Source organism: Sciurus carolinensis, chromosome 19 (genome assembly GCF_902686445.1).
Source record: "Sciurus carolinensis chromosome 19, mSciCar1.2, whole genome shotgun sequence".
NCBI classification, from domain to species: domain Eukaryota; kingdom Metazoa; phylum Chordata; class Mammalia; order Rodentia; family Sciuridae; genus Sciurus; species Sciurus carolinensis.
The window spans coordinates 26,487,826-26,509,837 of record NC_062231.1 but is presented as its reverse complement, the minus strand read 5'-3'; the positions used below and the strand labels follow the sequence as shown (position 1 = coordinate 26,509,837).

At 45.6% G+C, this 22,012-nt stretch overlaps 1 protein-coding gene across 5 annotated transcripts in view; it reads right to left on the bottom strand.

Annotated features, from left to right (window-relative positions):
- Shq1 (SHQ1, H/ACA ribonucleoprotein assembly factor) overlaps positions 1 to 22,012 on the bottom strand; it is an 83,068-nt gene that overhangs the window by 27,358 nt on the left and 33,698 nt on the right. For 4 of the 5 annotated variants that reach the window (XM_047534725.1, XM_047534727.1, XM_047534726.1 and 1 more), the window contains exon 10: positions 7,859 to 7,979. In XM_047534725.1, the coding sequence (XP_047390681.1) occupies positions 7,859 to 7,979 (121 nt within the window). Of the gene's footprint in view, positions 1 to 7,858; positions 7,980 to 13,403; positions 13,612 to 22,012 lie in introns of those variants that run through there. The other variant, XR_007106271.1, reaches the window with a different exon arrangement.

Below are 22,012 nucleotides of genomic sequence, written 5' to 3'. Positions count from 1 at the left end.
ATGCCTCAAGGAGGTTCCTTTCCAACTCGGTGGCCAACAACATACTCCAGAGCTCTATTTATTATTTTCCCAGCTTCTATTTATTCAAGAAAGTAGGCAGAGCAGGAAATGGGACAAGTCAAATGATCACGATCAATCTCATCACCTTCACAACACGCTGTGACTGTAATTAATCCTCTGTTTGTTTAGGGGACTTCGCACCCTCACATTAGGGCAGCAACTCCCTGCTGGCTTCAGTTGAGATAATGATGATATAACAAGGATTGGGTTTTAATCATGATAGGCAGAAGAAAAGGAAACTGTACTTGAGGCTGTCAAGTTTTTAAAAAAGCTTTCTTGTGACTCCATTCACAGGACTCTGACAAAGCTCCCCTACACAGGGCACTAAGTGCGATAACCACATGCAGGCCACATTAATCAATGTAAGACTCTTCTCCAAATAAGATGCCATGACAAGCCAAGCCAGAAGAGATTCTCGTTTACAAAACCTGACTCAGTCAATGGCCACCCACACCCCGTGCTCCTGTGGCCTCCTCCCCTGAGCTCTGAGGTACAGAGACATCCAACAAGGAGGTGAGGGAGTGCCACCGGCTCACTCTGTAAATATGGCTCCAGCCGGCCTACTGGCAACTGGACATCTCGGAGTACCGCCTTACCTTCCAGCAGTGTTTCAGCTGCCAGACACTGAACACCACCACCAAGCTGGACATTACTGACTTGAGCTCTAGATCCTAATGAAGCAAAACAAAACAAAATGTGGCCTACTGAACTGCAAAAAGGACATCAGGTCAAAACTAGGAAATCTAAGTACACCTTAGTTAATAATCATGTTTCAGCATAAGTCCATTTTCCAAGGGAATCTGGGTGGGGGACATCTGGGAACTCTGCAATTTTCTGTAACTCTAAAGCTATTCTGAAAAACTAAAGTTTATCTGAAACACACACACACACACACACAAATAGGATAAAATTACAAATAAAAAATGAAACAAAGAAAAAACAACAACAAAAAAATCCCCACAAAACTTTACTTTTCAGATATATAATTCTTTTATTAGTTTCCTCAATGCACTTAGTTATAGGGAACATTCACAGGTTTACCAAGGGTTATTTTAGTCTTAAGTCCGTAGGAACATTTGTAATCCTATGATTTATTGGCACATTTCTTGTAAGAGAGGACTAATGAAGAGCAACAGTCCCCAGCGGGCACTGCTGAACCGCTGGTGATAAGGTAAGGAACCATTAAGTAAATCCTTTCCACGTGAAACCGCGCTGAGCGGAGGCAAGTGAACTGGCATGTACTAATCTTTTCTTGTGGAGATAAACCCACTTCCATCCAGGATGAATTTGTGGGTTTAATTAAAAGTAAACAGTAAAACTAAAGAGCAACTTGACATGCCAGAACAGGCACCTTACCAAGAATGATTTCAATTCAAGGGAAGTTTAACTTGCTTGAAATTATACACAATTGTTTCTTGAAATTTCTACATGCTGATCATTAGCAGCTAATGTAACACTTAATGCTTTACTATTTGTCAGAGAAGTAACTTGCTATATAAAAGCAAAGTCGCCCAGAGTGGCTGATGAGCACTCTGCATGCCTAAGTGTAAGAGATCCTGGAAATCGCCTTCAGTACTACAGGTGACGGTAGATACCACCACTCCTTCCCAGCATGACTCAGAGGTGACTCAGAACTGCAGCATGTCCTCCTGAGGTGGACACTGTTCTCTGAGGAAGTGTGCCACTTATTGCCAAAGTGGGCCCTGGGGCTGTAGGGACTGCTTTAGGGGTGTCCCAGCACCCACTGTTACCAAGGCAAATGGACAGAGGAAGGCATCAACCCATGTGGGTCAATCACAGTCTCCCTCCTGTAAACCAGGGGCTGGAGCTCATCTCTACTAAAAGTAAGGCCACGTCAACCTGGAGCTGTGGAGTGGCTGCGCCGCCTGCACGTGCAGGGAGAAGGAACGGCAGAGGCTTGCCAAAAGAGGCGCGTGAGACCTGAGGTGGAGAGCAAGCCAGGGCCTCACTTCTCTAAGACTTCAGCTCTGCTCCAGTGCCTGGGCACCCATGGGAAGCTTCAGACTCCCAGTAAGGCCCGTGGGCATGTCTAAGTCCAAACGAGTTTCTTTTATGTGACCAGCTGCCTTACGAATTCTGACGGCCTCCACAGCACACAGACTGCAGAGACAGGGATTTCTTAGGAAGCCCCGAGCCCACAGAGTTGCCCATGGGCTCCTCTTCTACTCTACAGGCATACTCCAAGGATAAACAGCAATCCAAGCACGAAGAGCCTCCAAGGCTCCCTCCAGCACACGCAGCCACAACCAGGGTCTGTCACCATGGGGCACACAGGCTTTCCTCCTCTTCCCCCTCGCCAGGGCAACTTCCCAGCCTGGAACACAACCTCCACTGCTATTTTGTTCCAGGCAAGCAGAGCACCTGCACATTTTGCTACTAGATTCAGATCTGTCTTTTATCCAAACTGTTCTCCGTACAGCTGTAATTCAAATGTACCTGGCCACCTGGATTTCCTGAGAGGCCTCAGGGCGACCTACACCTTGCCCTCTGCAGGGTCATCTGCAGACGCACCTTCAACAGCCCAGTAACTGTGGAGTCAGAACCTCCATCTCTCCTTCCACATCCCATCAGTCACCCCATCTGTCTCACTACCCCAAAAGTCTGGCCACTAGTCTCCTGCTCTCTTACTACCTGGCTCAGGCCTCGATCCCTGTCCCCATGCCTTCTAAGCCCTTCAGCCTCCAGCTGCCGGCTCTGCCTACCCTGACTCGCTCCCACAAGCTGAGCTGACCTCACTCAGCAGCCACTCCAAAGCTAGGACTGTTCCATTGCTCCACACTCCCAGGGCACAGTCCACATACCTCCAAGTGGCCACGGCTCTGGCTTCATTTCTGTTCCCATTCTGAGTGTGCCAGCCTTCAGAAGGGTCACATTCCTGTGCTGGTTGTCTGAAATGTTCTTTGTCTTGCCTGCCCTCCTGCATTTGACCGACCCTTCTTTTTTTTTTTTTTTTTTATTTGAGGTGCTGGGGATTGAACCCAGGGCCTTGCTTGCAAGGCAAGCACTCTACCAACTGAGCTATCTCCCCAGCCTCCGACCTTTCTTGATCTTTTGGCTCTCCCCTTCAACTCCTGCTCCAACAAGGCTCAGCTGGTTTCCTGTTGCTATGACAGGATACCAGAGGGTAGAAAGTTTATGGAGAAGAGGTTCACTGAGCTCACCCAGCAGGGGGCTTAAGAGCACAGCAGGACAGCAGCTCAGCTTCTGGCAGAGCCACCTGCTACTCCTCCAATGGCAGGAAAGCCTGAGGGGAGCAAGCCCACATGGAGGGAAGACCAGGGCTGACCACCTCACAACAGGCCACTTCTAGGAGAACCAGAGCAGTCCTGCAAGGACCCACCCCAACACACCAGGGGGACCCAAGGACTCTGACCCTGCTCCGTCCCTCCACACTGGTCTGCGGGCCCCAAGCCTCCACAGCTCACACAGAAGCCTCTGGGGCCGAGGCTGAGGCGCACCCACGGAGGTGCTCCCAGTTCTGCGATCCCTGTGGCTACTCTTGGGACACCCTCACATTCTGCTTAAGCCTGTACTGTGCAGATGGTCAGCTCTAAGAAGGAAAGACCCCCTTGCTCAAAGAAACCCCAACACTGACCTCAGCACCGGCCACAGGAAGGCTCAAGAGTGTGCAGAGGAGACCACTCCGCTTGCACATTCAGCATTGATGCGGTACCTCTGCATGTGGGTCGGCCTGATCCCTCCTTTTGGCCGATCCATCAGGAAACAGCGAGAACCAAAGGAAAGAGAAGCAAGCATCTATGTGGTTCTGAGGAGCACAGGCAGAGGAGGCAGCCAAGGCAGCAGAAAGCGGTGCTAGGAGCTGCACTTAAAGTTGAGGAAACAGAACAGTTTCCCACTGCAGCCTTCACTTTACTGACTACAGGGTAATGAAGTAAGATTTCATTTAGGGGGAAAGTATGTCAAAAAGCAATGGAGAAACAGATGCACCAAGAGTATTAGTTAGAGTGAAGTACAAAGCTAAAAGTAAAGAGAACCAGCATTACGAACATTTTTTTTCTTCTTTTCCCCACAACTCTAAAAAGCAGCTTACTAGATAGGGTGGGGTTGAGTTCACAGGTAGAGCAAGCACTTGCTAGCAGGCACAGGTCTTCGGGTCAGTCCCCAGCACTACATAAACAATAACACAAAACTAGACTAGAGAGAAAAAGTGATTTAACATTTTACTTACAAGCTCAGATTTATCCTGAAGACAACCAGGATTTTAGATTTCAGTGTTATTAAAAGAAAACTAAACTTTCCTATGTAGCAAAATGAAAATAATACATTATTTGATCACACCTGTCATTTTAAAATATACTATGAATCATAACTATGTTTTAATTCCAAAACTATGTTTTAATGCCAAATTAGTTGTTAATAACTAATGAAGAATTAGAGATTTTAAAAGCATACTTAATAGATGCTACATCATAAAGGGAACTTACTTGAATACTATTGTAAGTATAAAACAGATTATGAAATGACACGTGTACTATTACTTCCAGTTGTTTAAAAATGGACTGGGAGATAACTGGAGGAAGTTTGACAACACTAATACTGGTTGCTCTAGATGAAATGACAAGTCACTTAAGGTCGCATGGCTAAAGGGGAGTAGAGCTGACCATATCGCAGCATTTCATTCTTTCTCGTCCCAGCTGACTTAAAGGGTTTGCACTGCTAAACCTTCACTGGGTCAGAACTATCACTGCTACTCAGGGTCGCAGCCCTGGATGACAGAAACAGAGGAAGGTCAGGCACAGTGGAGCACACAGGTAATCCCAGCTGCTCAGGAGGCTCAGGCAGGAGGACTGCAAGTTTGAGGTCAGCCTGAGCAACTCACGAGACCCTGCTGGAAAGTAAAAGAAAAAAGGCTGCATGCAGATGTAGCTCAGCAGCAGAGTGGTGCTTGCCTAGCAGGCATGAAGCACTGGGTCCCGTTCCCTTCCCCCGAAAGAAAAGAGGAAAGAAAAAATTTGATACTGAATGTGGTTGAAAATTTCAATAAAAATAAACTAAAGCTGATCCACATTTTTCAAAGTGCTACATTAAAAAAAATAAAATAAAAAATGCTCTTTGAATTGGCTCTAAAAGAAACAATTCAATTCAACTAAAATGTACTGCGCTCCTGAGGAACTACGAGGGGCCATGAGGCACACTTGCTGCCCTCAAACTCCGGTAGACAGATGCTCACACCTGATTCTGCAGGAGGGGCAGGCCTGAGACATGCCAGTGACCTCTCAGCCACATGCTCTAGGAATATCCGAGGAAGACAAGAAGACATCAATTCCTTTTCCTGCAGGACAAGACCTCTGAAAGGAGGGCAGTTTTCTTCGGCGTTTCTTCCACACCCGAGTTGAGCACAATGGCTGTGTAAGAGGTATGTCTGGAAAATGTCCACAACCAAACGTGACAACAAGGCAGACCTACTCACAAGCCCTGACCTCGAGCAGGTCACCACCATCGGATGCCACCCAGGGAACGCTGTAGTGAGCCGCACACAGGATGCTTCAAGAGGGCTTTTAGCGAAGGATGGCGGGAAGCACTCTTATCCAGAAAAATAATCTGCAGAATCTGTAACTCAGAAGAAGAATCAGCTTTTGTTCCTAGGCTTACAAACACGCTGAGACACAGGTACCCCAAGGCAGGATAACCACTCCCACTGAGCAAGACCAGAGGATGCTGCTCCAGCGCCACCAAGTCCACACAGGAAGACCTGTGCTACCTGCATTCCAACGAGTTCTTGCCAAAATAAATGTCTGAATGTAAAAATAGAATGCGTATTTTTTGTGCTAGTCAGAATTTCATACTTGTCTGGTATTTCAAATAAAATTTTACACAGTTTTATTATAATCAAAACCATCAAATGTAGACTAAGGAAAACACACAACTACATTACACAACATAGAAATAAAGAGCCAGGTTTCACTGGTGCAGGACAGGAAGCAGCAGCCAACCAGAAAGCAGAAGGTGAAGGGAAAGTCAGTTGTTATGAAAACCACGGATATGCCCATGGTGCACTTGGGGCGGGGGAAGTTCAAAGCAAAGATGGAAAGTAAAGCGCAACCACACGGCACCTTCAGATTGAAGGATGACATTAGGAATTTTAATAAAAATTAGATAAACAAACGGTTTATTTCAAAGGAAGAAAAAAAAACAGCTGGATCATCAATTTGACACACAAAGTAAAACAACACGGACTATTCTGAGAAAAGTTCTGCTCAAACTGGTGAAAGGGAAGAAACACTCCTATGAATTTGGTTCCCCTCCCCAATACATTATCCATTTTCCAAAAAAAAAATTGACAGACTACATTAAGAACCTAAGAATTTCACTTCATTTCCTGCAACTTAAAGCCAAGAGAAAAAAACCTTAAAAGAAAAATTAAGAGGAAATAAGTATGACAATCCCCACACTGACCTGAGGTGCCATCTCCTGCACTGTAATGAAACAAGATCGCCACTGTAGTTAAGAAGGAATGCCACAAACATAGAAAAGCTCACTCCCTGAAATGGGACCCTGACAAACTCCACACCCATCATGTGTTTGTAAAATCCCTTCCCTTAAAGGAAAAAAAAAAAAAACCACACACAGACTTCGGATTTTTTTATTACGAAAATGAAAGAAACAGCAGGAAACGGCAGCAGCAGGATACTGGATAGGCTTAATTAGCAGGAGGATCAAATGAAGTGATGACAAGTCATCATAACCTCAGTGGTTTAGGTTCGACATTCCACCTGACAAAACCTGGATTTCCAACACAGGCGGCCCCACCTGCTCAGGTGTTAAGTGGCGCCTTGAGCAATCCCTACACACTTTCCACACTACAGACGCAGTGCCAGGTTTTTCATATTTCACTCTGCGATATAATCCATTACCAACATTCAAAATGGATATTAAAAACCATACTGGAAAAAAAAAAAACCAATACTGAAGTATTCACTGACCAATCACAGTAATAATAAAAACATAATTTTGTGTGTGTGTCATGACTGATGCTGTGCCATCAATTTCTATGGCACACAGGAACCGTTCCAATCAACTAACAGCCTCTTGGTACTGAGACAGATAATACGGTCATGTCTGGTAACTCCCCCACTAAACAAACTTCACTGCATTTTTAAATTTAATATTTTATCTACTAGGTTTCCTCAATTGAAGCAAAGGTAAACACTTTTTGAAAATGCTACATACCAAGTGCTGGAGCCCATTTGTGAGTGTGCAGACTCTTCAACATATATGCTATCAAGAGTCCTGCTCTCAGGCTCTGAAGTTATATTTTTTGTACTCTGAACTATGGACACTGAAAACCACAGGAGTTGGATGGACGGTCAATGGTGCATTTCCCACCTGGATTAGATGTGATCGGTGTACATCCAACAATGTTTACACACATCAAATGTGCAGGCACAATACACACATACTCACACCCACAATAAATATGTCCCGGACAGAGATTGGGACGCTGCCTCGAGGCTTCCTGATGGACAGCCAGGAAGGCAGCATGAACACCCATGACTCTCTTTAAATACCCACCTTCCAGGCACGCAGTGCGATTTCTTCTGATAAAACGAACTCCTTGGCATCTGTGCCTCCCTCCCTTCCTAAGTGCATTCTCCAAGGTCTCCCGCTAACCTAGTCATTTCTGAAGTGTTGGGCAGCTACACGAGTTTCCCTCTCACTCAAACTTATTCCCCATGCTCCTTCATTTTCTTCTTCCTGGGTAAGTGCCGTTTCAAAATGAGAGCATCTAAAACTTCTTTAGTGATACAGAACTTACTTGGCTTTCTGAATCCACACACAGTAGTCAGAGATGTAGAGGTCATTCAGAATGTAAGCAGGATCATTTTCCTGAAGAATTTTGTGAATATCCAGTAGACACTTTAAAACTGCACTTTTACCTGAAGGAAATTGAAAAAAGAAAAGAAAGAAAATCAAGTCATCCTAAAGAAAAAACACCTGATATTTTTAACTGAGAAATTCAGACACCAAGGAGGAATATATCCACAGCAGCTCAGAGTTTTGGTCATTTCTTAAGAATACTTTTTTCTGAACAATATTTTTAATATTCCTTTAGTATATGAAAAAATACTAGTCACATTAGGTCCAAACCCCTCTTTCCTTAAGGATTATGAATACTCTATTGCTACAGTCAATTAATTATAGATATCATAAAAATTCTATGAACTATAACTGTCAATTAAACAAAAGGAGTTTTCCTAACTAAATATTTAAGAACATCATAATTTATTTATTTATTCATTTATTTTTTGGTAGCAGGGATTAAACCTAGGGGTGCTTAACCACTGGGCCACAACCCCTCCCCTTTTTATTTTGAGACAGGGTCTTACTAAGGTGCTTAGGGCCTCATTCCGTTGCTGAGGCTAGCTTTGAACTTAGGGTCCCTTCTGCCTCAGACTCCTGAGTCACTGAGATTCCAGGCACATGCCATCACACCCAGTAAGAGCATCATACTTTCAACTAAACAATGTTTTTCTAATTCAAGCTTTCAGAATAACAGAGAATTTAATTTTAGTTTTCAAACTTCTTTATTTCTTCTGACAACATTTACCATCAAGAAATTATCTAGTACTATTAAAAATTTTCACCTAAAAAACAAGAAAACTCAGATTGAAACTAAAATATCATAGCACTACTTCAGAACTAAGCTGACAAAAATCACTTGAAAAAGAGCCATCGATTATTAAAGTCTTGTTCAGGGGCTGGGGATATAGCTCAGTTGGTAGAGTGCTTGCCTCATAAGCACAAGGCCCTGGGTTCAATCTCCAGCACCACAAAAAAAAAAAAAAAAGAAAAAAAAAAAAAAGTCTTGTTCATCCTAATTACCTCCTCCTGGTTGTTAAATGAGCCTAATTTTAATCCAACCAAAGAGTACAAAAGGAGGCTTTTACAACCCCACAATTCCCTAGGTGTTCCAAACTCCATGGCATCCCCTGAAACTTATTAACCATGGGGCAAATCACTAAATCGGGAGTAAGACCACTTCCTTGGATCTGCACAACATAGCAATGCCAGCTTATGAGTGTCACTACTGTCTTCACGGTTCTAAAACATGAAAATACTGCACACTGATTTCCTGAGACTCTGGATTTGTTTTCACTGGCTTTTCCCATTCAGGTTATAAAAGAACCATGAGGGAGATGAGCACATTGCAAGATCCCAAAACTACTGCCACCAACATTCTAGTACAATGAACACTAGAGAGCAAGTCTGAAAAGAGCAGGAACCTCTGCCGACAGTGGCTGACCGATGCCCCAGGGGAAGCCCAAGGCAGCACAGGTCTTCCACCAACTTTAAGAAAGGACGAGGGACACCGCTCACCCAGTTCACACCCTGGCCTCCTTCCTCCCACGAGCTTACCCACTAGTCCTGGAGACCTTTGGAAATGCCCTTTCTCCCATCCCACACGGACTCCCGCTGTCTCAGACCTGGACGGCCTGTGCCCACACCCCTGCCCAGGGTGCCTCCAAGGTCTCCACTGATTCCTTTCCAGGCCTCTGCTCGGCTGGCTCCTCTTTTCTTCTCCACTCGACACAGCCTCCTATCAAGGTCCCGCTCCTTCTAGGAGGTCCTGGGCTGACTTTCTAGTCCTCTGGGTCCTTTACTAAATCCAGCAAAGTTAAAAAGTGGAAAGGAAACTCAGTTGCTCCTCCCAGAATCTCCCTCCCAGCTGGCTTTTCAGGAGAGTCCCCGGGTGGGGATGGTGAGATGCACCGAGTGCCGAGTGCCTCTGAACTGAAGGGCCAAGACCTAGGTCCCAACCTCGCTGATCACCCACTGTGCCATGCAACCTATGCAATCTTGTCCCATTCAGTTCACATCATGACATTTTTATTTCTCTTCTTTCTTTTTTTTTTTTTCAGTGATGCTGGGGACTGAACCCAGGGCCTTGTGCATGCAAGGCAAGCATTCTACCAACTGAGCTATATCCCCAGCCCCACAAAATTTTTCTTATTCAAGGGCTAAGGAGGTAGTAAGCCCTTGAACACAGAGATGCTGACTCTATGGCAAATGTTCATTATGTGGCCTCCTCACATGCAGATGGGAAGAATGCCAATCGAAGCTCCACAGCTGGACTACTTGCTACGAGAAGCAAGTAACACTTAGAAGGGCTACAACTGCAAGATGTCAAGTTCACTTGGTTAGGTCAACACCGGAGCTGTGGCCTATGAAAGTGGCCTGGTTAGCTATGTCAAATGGTCAACATGGGCGGTCCCCAGGCTTGTTTTAATTACAAAGCAGTAACGTTAAAGGTAGACTCAAGGAGGCAGAAGGAACCAGCATCAGAATCGCACCCGTGAGGAAACCAGGTTGGCCACGTTATCTGTGTTATGGAAAGAGCCAAGGGAGAGCTTGACCTGCAGGGGCTCTTCAGGTCTTCACTGCCGCAGGGGAGATGGTGATCGTGGCAGGCACGTGCCCATCACTCTCTCTCTTGCTCGCTGTCTCCCTCTCCCCTTTTGGCAGAAGGGAGGTGCAGAGGAAGAAGTTGGTTAAGCTTAATGATAACCTAACTTAAAGCTTTAGAAGTCAAGCACAGGTCTCCACCAGATACACGACTGGCTTGAGACATGAATACTCTTCTCCACAGAGTGACGTCCCCAGAATACTGTCTCCCAAGGGCCCCTACATACTAACAAAAGCACCTGATCAGACAAGGCAGGACTTGAGACAACCACGTGGCTACAGCAGGTGTGTGCTGGGCAACAGGGAGAGCAGGTGAGGAGTCTGGCAGACGGTGACAGAAGAGGAGATGGCCTTAACTCAGGGGTGGGCACCGAGGACAGACCCTACCCCAGAGGTTTTTATGAAGAGGAGTATGGTGTTGAGGTCACTCATTTAGAGGAGCCACGCCGAGTGAAATTACAGACCTTCATTTAGCAGAGCTGTTCGAGTTAGGCTGCCCTCCTGCTAAGAGCCTCAGACAAGTTCAAACCTTCCACCTAACACTAAAAAACAGTAAAATAATAATAGTGAAAAGAAACATCAAGATAAAAAGAAATGGTGAATAACAAAAAGTAAGAAATAAACTAGGTTGGGTAGCACATGCTTGTAAATCCCAGCAACTTGGAGACTGAGGCTGGAGGATCACAAGTTAAAAGCTACCCTCAGCAACTTAGCAGGGCCCTGTCTCAAAATAAAAAATAAGTGGGACTGCAGATGTGGCTCAATGGTAGAGCACCTCTGGGTTCAATTCCAGGTGCAGAGGGAAAAAAAAAAAAGTGTTCTTTAAATGTCTTTAAAGCAAAGAAATTGCACTGTATGTGCATGTTCTGATTCTTGTTTTTTTCAAAAATGAAAATTAAACGTTAGAAATCCTAAAGGTGGATGTACCCAGATGAGTGGCTGACGGTACCTGCCTTAATGGCCACTGACCAAGCATGAGAGCAGTAGGCTGGCACCTCTGCCTGTGATGGGCTGACAGATCTGACTCCATGAGAATGTTCTGGGCCAGACTCTAGAGGAAATGACTAAATAGACTCCATTTTGTTCTGAGACTCCATGTTATATAAAAAATAAGTTTCTCCCATGGGAACACCCTGCCTGTGTGCCCATCATCAGTTACTTGGTGTGACATGTTTAATAATATACAATGGCAACTCCTATGTAGTAAAGAATTGCTCTCTTTTGATTCCTATTGCTCCTAAACAACGTACCATGTGAACAGTGATTGTGTGGATGTTAGCAACCACCTAGGTAAGGGTCATTCTGACCCCACTTCCCCCTCTGTCGATGATCTCATGATGTTAATGTGTAATTTCAAATCACAGCAACAGACACTTATGATTAATCTGATTTTTGGTATAAGAACCCCTACAACCCTGTGGTAGGGGCTGTTCTCCCAATAGCCATTTTTTGGGGCATTGTGTGAGACAGTCAGCTGGCCAGCTTAATAAAGACTCTCAAATTTGGACTTCTCAGTGGTGACTGGTCTGTTCTTAATTTGCGCCCCATAACACGCCATGGCATGCAGCGGGCACCCTCTACCTTCACCGCTGGCCAAGTCATCCCCAAAGAAGAGTTCAGCAAATACTCGGGAAAGGTTCCACCACGAAGCATCCTGAGATACTGACAAATAATCCCCACAAATTTTAATTAGCACTTTAAATCATCTCATTTTTTAATGTATTTATTTTCAAGAGGGGTCTCACTATGTTACCCTGTTCAGTCCAGAACTCCTGGGCTCAAGCGACCCTCCTGCCTCTGCCTCCTGAGCAGCTGGGACTGCAGGCTATGCCACCACCAAGCTGTTTGTTTAAACAACCAAGAAGCAACATTTGGATGCAACAATTGTTTTAAAAAATCACAGGCCAGGCTGTTCTGAATGGGAAAGTTATGCGCGCTCTTCAGAGGCTGGGTCTTCACTGCACGCTTCACTAAACTATGCTCACCACACTCTCTGACAGACTGGCAGTTGACAACCCAGAGCAGGAGGCGCTCTGAGACCACCTCTCTGCACCACGGTCCCGGACTCCTGGGCCAGCCTCCACCAGCATCTCAGCCAGGTGCCCAGTGGGCAGGGGAGCGGAGCTGACATCCTTTGCACTGACTGATTGGGCCTTCACACTTTGACCAGTTACCCAGCAGCGATGGCAAGGGAAGACCTGGCCCTCTTCTAGGCTGTCACCTGACCAGTGGCCAGAGCCCAGGGGAACCCCCAGTCCCTGGCTCCCATGGGGCTCTGTCTGGCCACAAGCCTGTCGCACACCCTGGGAGCATTAAGACACTGCTAAGGCCCAACCTAAGACAATGACTTCTGCTCCAGGCACTGCAGGAGAGTGACATTTTCAGGCAGTGCACTGCCTGGTCAAAGCAGACAAAAAGGAGGCACTTGCAGAGAAGGCACAGCAAGTCTTCTCGGCACAGGAAGGCGGACAGCAGCCACTCCGGTGTCCCACCCCACAGTGAGCGGGCCCCTCGCTCTGAGGAAGCTGACAGGTCAGGATGCTCCCGCAGGAGTGGCTGAGACCCGGCTCGTGCTCACTCAGGAGGGCACTGAAGGGCGCTTCCTGGTAGTGTAAGTGACGAGAGGCACAGATGTCTACTTCGGCGAAGTGACTCTCTGACGATGACCCGCAGAAAGACAATGCCCACACAAGGAACACAGGCGAGGGTAAGAGCAAGGTGAGCACACCCTGCACTCTCCTGGACAGAAAGGTGGGCTCCAGACAGCACGCATCCCTGCCGGGGCAGAAGTGGCATACCAGGGTCATATGTCTTAAAACAGAAGGGTCAGAGCTGCTCTCAAGAGGAATCCTCTGGCCCCCAGAGTCCTCTTGGCAGACCAGGCTTGGCAACCGTCCCTGGCAGACTGGTCCGAGGTTGGAGGCACTTAGGAAATGGCTCCCATCCTACAAGATGATCAGGATGTTTTGCTGGCTAGAAGCCAGCTCAGGAGAGGACTGTAAGCTCTGCTCTACCCGGTAAGAGGCATCTCTCTGCAGCGGCTGGCACACCACAGCAGCTGGCAGCTCAGGCCTGGGTACCAAGTTCTGCCCCTGCAGCCTTGAGCTGTTCGAGAGGCAAAGCCAAGAAAGAGAAGGACAGGAGGTGGTTATTTTGAAGACCTGGAGGAAAACACTGCTTGATCTTTACTTATAAATCATCTCAAAATGAAATGTCAACTTTACCATCAACTTAAAATATGTAACTTAGATATGCGGCTAGGTTTCTGGGATTCTGAAGAGAACTTATGATCTTAGGTATTTTTTTAACAATAATTTTCATATGCATTCGACCATAACAAGAGACAAGCTAGAAAAATTGTGTCAAATTAATCAAAATTAAGAGATTGAAGCAGGGTAACATACTTTAGCATTCAGGCCAAATGAGGTCAGAGAATAAAATCAAGACCCCAACAATTAACACGGATATATATGCTAAAGTCAGCATTAAAAAAAGTTTCTCAGGACTGGAGGTGTGGCCCAGTACCCAAAAAAACAGGAGGGGGGACCTTCTCCGCCTGTGTGATTTTTTTATCCTCAAATTCCCTGGATGCTGTTCACGTTTTCACACTTCTGAGTTATAAGAAGAAACACATACTTCAAGCAATGAGTTACTATTTTAAGGATAAGTTTAGTCTTATACCAATTGAAATAGTATTGTTATTAAAATTGCATTTATATTCACAGACAAAATTAATATGAAGCAAACACAGACTGTGTACATGCTCCCTTTGCTTGAAATCAACAAATCTCAAACTGATCCCAATCCACTATCCAGGTCTTAATCGACCACTACTTGTGGGAACAGAATTCCAATTCTCCCCAAACTGGTTCAGAGTCCCTGTGCCATGCCTGATGCAACCTGTCACAGCAGTCAGTCACTACCCAGTGTCCTTTCATCATCAGCCCTGGGGGCAGATAATTTCTTCCTTGTCCCATCAGAGGAAAATGAGTACCAAGACTTTGAATGAGCTGGCCCAAATCACAGCCAGGACTGGGAAACAAGAACATGTGACCTGCGGCCACTGTGCAGTACACTAGGTCAGCGTCTATCACCTTGTGTACGGAAAAGACAAGACAGTTCATCCTTCCTCCCTGGTCCAGAACAAAGTCCTGCAAATCGTGTGATCTTATTCAATCAAATCTGGGTGTTAATCTACCCCAGAGGACACATGTCTAGCTCTGAACACACCTGGTCACAATGCTCAGCTAAGAGACACAAGTTATGACACTTGAGCTCTGAGGACTTGCTATCGGGTACTGCATCATGACACAGGCAGAGCAAACAGCCCGATGACTCCTTCCCTTATGGTGTCTACCCCCTGAAAGAATGTGGCTGACTTTCTCACGTCTGCACCATCAAAAGTTCAATAAGAAACGTAACCCAAGGCTACTTTTTGTCTTTTCTGCAGTAGTCCCTGTAGGATTGGCTGGTCTGGAAGGACAGCCCTGACACAAACTCCATACTCCTCCTTGTGCCACTGTCAGAGCAGTGCTTGTGCCAGGCAGTGGCACACGTCTGTAATCCCAGCTTCTCAGGGGATAAGGCAGGAGGGTTGCAGGTTTTAATGCCAGCTCAGCAACTGAGTGAGGCCCTAAGCAACTCAGTGAGACCTTGTCTCTAAAAAAAAATATCAAAAGGGCTGGGGGTGTGGCTCAGTGGTTAAGCACCCAAGGTTCAATCCCCAGTACCAAAAAGGAAAAAAACAATACCTAAGGGTAGCATGTCTAATTTCTTTCAACAGTCAGGAGTGAAGCATCCAACTCAAGGTGGAACACCCACAAAAGCTGCCATGTATACAGTAAGTAAGAAGGCAGAAAGGCTAAGAAGTGGAAGATGCATGGAAAAAAGCACGTCTTCTAAAGTCCCCCGTGCAGCCAGTCTGCCGGCTTCGCTATTTGGAACTTAATCCGAGTCTGTTCCCACAGGGGTGAACCAAGAAGCAATCTTATGAACTGCTTCGGGACTTAAAATGAGACAATAAGCATGTGAGTGTGCACACATGGGCAAGGGAGGAGGCCAGCAGGCACACAGGACCCAGGGTCCTGGCACTTCCTCGCCCCAGCAACACTGCCTGCCCCAGGGTACCTCAGGGTCCAGACAAAAGGAGGAGTCTGCTCCCTTCGCTGTGCCACCAGCCTCATCCCTTCCCTGACTCCACGCTGAGAGCTGCTGCCAAGCAGACCGGGCTCCTCGGGTCCATCAATAGGCTGACACATACTCTGGAGGGCTCTCCCTGAATAAGACCCCATCTCCTCAGGGCTGCCACCTTTCCCTCCTCTCTTCGTCACAGCCCAGGCCCCCAGACCAACGGGTAGATGTGCTGCGTGTTTCCCCGTCCACCACGGCCTCCTGGGGGAGCGCTCCCCCTCCACCTTCCACACACAGTTTGATAGTAAGTACCATAAGTAATGCACCCCCACAAGAAACAGAACAAAACGAAAACAAAGACCATGCCCAAACTGACAACCGCAGGCCACAGCTGGGCTGCACCTCCCCAGCTCGCCTGGGCCTCCTCATACCAGTGGGGACACGGGCTCCTGCGTGTGCGTCTCCTAATGCGGAGGGGCCTGCTCCAGTGTGAGCACAAAGTCAGCTGTGGCTCACGTTGCGGCGGACAGAGAAAACTGCTGCTGAACCCGCCAGCACTGGCCCCGGGGTGGGGTGGAAGACTGCCCAAGGCTCCGCTCACTGCAAGGCTCCCTCCAGCCCCTGGCTTCCACCTGAGGCGGAGCAGTCCGCTATTCTGGACAGAGATGGAAAGTACTCATTTTAGCTTTGTAGGCCACATAACAGTTGTTGCCACTCTGTCATTAAATCACAAAAGAGCCGTAAACAATATGTACATGTATCAGTGTGACTGTGTTCCAATAAAACTTTGTTTACAGACGCTCATATACGAACTGCATGTAATTTCATATGTCACAAAATACTATTTTTCTTTTAACTATTGAATTCTTAGTTCAAGAGCCATACAGGACAGATTTGGACTTCTGGGGGAAACTATATCACTTTCTTAAGGGACTGTCTGCTTTGTGTCTTATATTTTGTATCCTATCTTCAGGCCTTTTATTCCTGTCATACAAAAGACGCCGTGAGCCAAGACCAAGACATGTACACCCTATAACTCTTCACTGATTCTGCATAATGCCTTGCAAGAGAAGAGATGTGATCCATATCTGTCGAATAAATATGTGTTACTTGCTACATTTTCAATATTAACTTAAGAAACTCTAAATTGTATATTAATTTATGTCCCAATATTAATATGCAACTGAACTCTGATCCACTAGTGTCAAATAAAACATTTTTTCTTTATTCCCACAAGTTTGTTTTAAATATATACAATTTTAGGTATCTTTTTACTTAAAGGAAGTAGACATAATATTATTTCCTAAATAGAAAGATCTCAAAACCGACTTTAAGCCAGGCACAGTGAAGCATGCCTGTAATCCCAGCAACTCAGGAAGCTGAGGCAGAAGGACCACAAGTTAAAGGCCAGTCACAGCAACTTAGTGAGATCCTGTTTCAAAATAAAAAATAAAAAGGGCTGGGGATGTAGTTCAGTGGTAAAGCATCCCTGGGTTCAATCACCATTATCAAAAGAAAAATAATAATAATCTGACTGAAAAGAGACACTTATAGATTAAAAACAACAAGAAAAAAAACCTGTACCTTCAAACCATGCAACTAACCTACTTTTTACACTGCTCGATTCATAAACTGCAGAAATTAATAAAACCTAACCTAAGTAGTACAGAAGTGGAACGTAAACTTCAACTGTGTAAAAGTATAAGGGATTAGCTGATTTTGTGACATCACACCCCAGTAAGTATTACTATTTAACTCAAAATTTCAAAGAATACTAACATTTAAAAATATTTGGGGGCTGGGTTTGTGGCTCAGTGGCAGAGCACTTGCTTCACAAGTGTGGGGCCCTGGGTTCGATCTTCAGCACCACTTAAATAAATAAAATGAAGACTTGGTGTCCATCTACAACTAAAAAATATTTTTTTTAAATAAAAATAAAAATATTTGAAGGGATTTTTTTGGTACTTGAATAACCATAAGCTGTTAATCATTTTTGGCAATTAAAAGGCAATTTACTATGTAAAAAGCATGCAGGAAATGTTGCAGCCTAGAGTGTATTTTAACAACAAAAAAATCATACATACATAAATGTAACCTATCCTGAAAGCAACCTGAACATTTTTTGTGGCTAACAACCTTCAGCAACTAGCAGGAATCCTGGAGAGGAGTCTGTGGAGGTGACCAGAATCTGGCTCTCTTCCCTTTCAAGTGCCCGCTCACAGACGACACCCTCCTGTGTGGGGATACAGGTACAGACCCACACATGCTCTGAGGACACGTGGTTTATAAGAAGGGGAGTCGTGTGCCCACTTAAGAGATTCAGAACACAGACCTGCACTCTAAGGAAGCGACAAGAATGAAAGCAACCTGCCCTGCCTGCAGGACAGGCCCTGAGACCCGCTGGCCCAGGCACAACCCTCGCATTCCGCCGCCTGGCAGCAGCTCCTGGCGACTGTGCACTGGAGGCTCTCCTTCCTGGCCTGAGGTGGCATGCAAATGGTCAGCCACAACTGGTAGGAAGCTACTTCAACATCTGACTTTTAATTTCACACATTTTGAACTTATGAAAGCACCATGACTGTCCCAGTCTTAGAAAAGGTAACAGCTACAGGGTATTCATTAGGAAATAAAATGTTCAAAACCAACTTAGACTATGGGGAAGAAAACAGGAACAATTACCATCTCCTGCTGGGCAGCTGGGAATTTAGTGATAAAATTAAAGAAGTAGAGACATAAATTCTAAATGACTAGGGACTATTGACTAGTTCAGAGGATACAGGGCAAAAACTCAGATCAGAGGGCACACAGACTTTCCATCATCAGGTTTCAAAAGATAAATTTTCCTCTAAAAACTGTGCTGAGCTCCTCACACTCTTCATCGCAATGACTGCAGCACTCCCTTCACCTCCAGGAGCAGCGCTGTCCTCCCCCAGCCCCACAGCAAATCCCACGCAGCATGAAGTATCCCCTGCCTCCAGGGAATGCCACCTCTCCCTCTTGAGCCACTCCATCATCATTTCTTTAAGATACCTCCCCTTTCTGCTAGACCTTTTGCTAGAGACTGTCATCTCAGTGTCCTTGCTACTGCGCAGGCTCCGTGTCAGACACCATCTACCTGGTCAAGTCCTTGCTACTCTCTGGCTTCACTGGGTGGCCTGCACAGAAGAGCTGCTGAGGAGGTGTCCACTCAAGATACTGGTGGATGCATCCACTAACAATCAACACTCCAGACAGCAGGAGCTGAGACGAGAAAGTCTAATAAAGCCGAGGGTCCCCTCTATGAGTCCCAAATGCTTTAAATCTGTCATTTTCCCTGGCTTATGCTTTCACTACCCATATTTCTCCTTTTAATTTCTTACTACAAATAAAAAAAGAAAAAAAAATTTTTAAACCTGGCAGTATCTGATTCTGTGCCCGCAATTCCAGGATCCAGTTCAACACAGCAAGCACGACAAACGCCTGCTGAGTCACCCTGAGGAACGCTTCAGAGCATATCTAAAGAGCAAAAATTAAAAGGCGTAACAATTCTCTAAAAATGTCCCAAACTAGGAATGCATAAAAATTAAATACAGATAAACATCAATATTGGACAACCTGAGGATTTCATCCTTTGGTAGTTAAGTTGTATGTTATCTCCTCTACAATTCAACTTTTTAAAGTATTTGCAGTTAAACTGACTAGAATAAATACAATTTAAACATTAAAAAGAAATTCACTTTCAAGGTTTCATCAGAAGTTGGAGCTCATATGAGGTGTTTACCATACCTCAATTTCTTGAACATTCATTTTTCTTAAAAAAGATCAACCCCAAGCCCTGGGCTTGGTGCCCCAGTTCTTCTCTTCTTTCACACTGATCCAGTTCTCTCTCTAGAAGATGTCAGTAAGCAGTGATTTCTGAAAAGCTGGTTTATTACTGAGCTCAGTTAATGCTGACCGAAGGGCCACTGGTCCTCTGAAGTCAAGTCAGCTTCTACCTGTGAGCACAGCTAGACCCGAGGGTGGCTTCCCGGCTTGCAGCTTACCCGGAACTGCTACTCGCCACACTCCAAGTGTTTGCAGACAGGCAGGTTTCTGCCAGCCTTGAAAACAGAACAAAAAACTAACTTTACGGTGTTTTTATTAGCCAACAATTTTCATACAACTGCCCAAAAGTAAATTATGTTTTCCACACAACCACAGATAAATTTAAATTTGAAACACAGAGATACAGTGGTTGAGAACCCAGACTTGGAAAAAATAAAACAAAGTAACTTTTTAAACAGGAAAATCACAACAAGTACAAAACAGAGAGCCCAACATCATGAACACCACATCCTCATCACAGGCCAGCAATAGTGAGTGTTTCAGCAGCACCCAGCCACTTCCCACTACCCAGGATGGACTATTCTGAGGTCGGTCTCAGACGTGATATAATTTCATTTATAACAATTTCAATGAAGATGCAGCACACACTTTGGATGGACCTTGAGTCAAATTCAGGTTACGCTCTAGCAGCACAGACGGGCAGCTCTGGGTTACTAACTTAGCTTTTCTGACACATCTTCCCCCCACCTCAGGGTCACCAATGCAAGGGAAATGTGATTAAGAGGTATCTAATGAGCAAAACCTAAGCCAGGCGCAGTGGTGCATACCTGTAATCCCAGCGGCTAGGGAGGCTAAGGCAGGAAGATCTCGAGTTCAAAGTCAGCCTCAGCAAGGACAAGGCGCTAAGCAACTCAGTGAGACCCTGCCTCTAAATAAAATACAAAATAGGGCTGGGGCTGGGGCTTGGTGGTTGGGTGTCCCTGAGCTGGTATATAAACAGCGATCACTAGACAGATGAACTTAATGGTGGCGCAAAGAAAGAAGCTAGAACCCAGGGCTGTTAATCCGTACTATACCAGTTTATTAAAAAGATCTTTCTGGTTCATTTCCACTGAAGTCACCAAGCATAAGACAGGTACCAAATAACCATCTGAAAGAGGCTCTAGGAGAGAACAACCCACTTGCCCTGGAAGCTGCAACCATGAGGTACAAGGACTGGTACAGCAGGGAAGGGCAGCCTGTGATGGCTGAGGGGAGGGCTGCTCTGGGGGGCGTACTTCCTGTGACAGCAACAGCCAAAGGGGCCTTAGCCTCTCTGCTGCTTCTGGACTAGCCAGACTGACCCTGTGGAAGCTGGGGGGAGGGTGTGTGTGACACTTTTTAAATAAAGCTCAAAACGAACATTTTAAGTACTAAAATTAGACTCCTCTTACAACTACAAATGATGAGAAAACTTGTTGGCTATCTAAAGCGGTAGAAACAAGTTATTGGGTATATATTACAGGAGACCTGGGTATAATAACTATCCCACCCAAGAGTGCCAGACATCGAAGGAGCTCAATGGGGAACTGGGAGAAAAAATGAGGTTGTTGCTTCCTCCCACTCATCCCATCCAGTCCTTCTCACAGAGGCAGAGTGAGGACAATCTTATTAGCTGCAATGGCACGAACACTCGGTAAACTGCACACATGACACATGATCAGGTATGAAACTGAGCCTTCTCACTCTGAAGTGGAAGATGACTTGTGAAGCACGTTAGAAGAGCTGTTCTCATCCCCTCTACTTTTACTTCCAATTGACTAACAGCAGCTACAAGGTGCTTCCATGAAGGATTCCACTCATTCTTCCTAGGAATGGACAAGGAGGAGGTAGTGAAAGCTGCTGAGAAGACAAGGACAAAAGGAAAAAAAGGGGGGAGTTGAAGACAAAAGAGGGAGTCACAGGCTGCAAGATGACAGATGGGGGAAGCTCAGGACCACGGGCAAGGTCCTGCACTGAGCATTAAAACAGTACTTTAGGGGCAAAGCCGGATTTCCTGCCCTTAAAGAATTAGGATCAAACATTCAGAAACTTCAAGAGATAAACACAGCCTTCTGGAAGAGGGAAGGGAGGGTTGGAAGACACAAAAAACTAAGAGCTAAAGGTCTACGAAAGGATCTTTGAAAGGCTACTATGAGTCAGATAAAGCCAATTCTTGACTCCTTGAAAACTGTGATTTTAGTCCATGGGTTATAATGAAACGTTCTGTTGATTCTGAAGCACCCTCAGGGGTTTTGGAAACTCACTGAGCTCAGCGTTTCTTTGGGGGAGTACCCAATGCCTTCCACTGTGGAAGCTCGATACGGGCCTTTTATAACAGCAACAGAATGTCAGGCAGCACTGTGAACTACACATAGGCACAAAGTCACTCCAGGACACCAGATGCCAAAACACAGCCACCTTCACTTAAGTATGGGGTGTCCATGCAAATGAGTCTTCAGGGACAATACTGGCATCCTTGTGGCTGATTCTGGTCACAACCATCACCGCCATCCTCACATCTCAGGGTGTGAACTCTAGCCAGGCGGGCCCT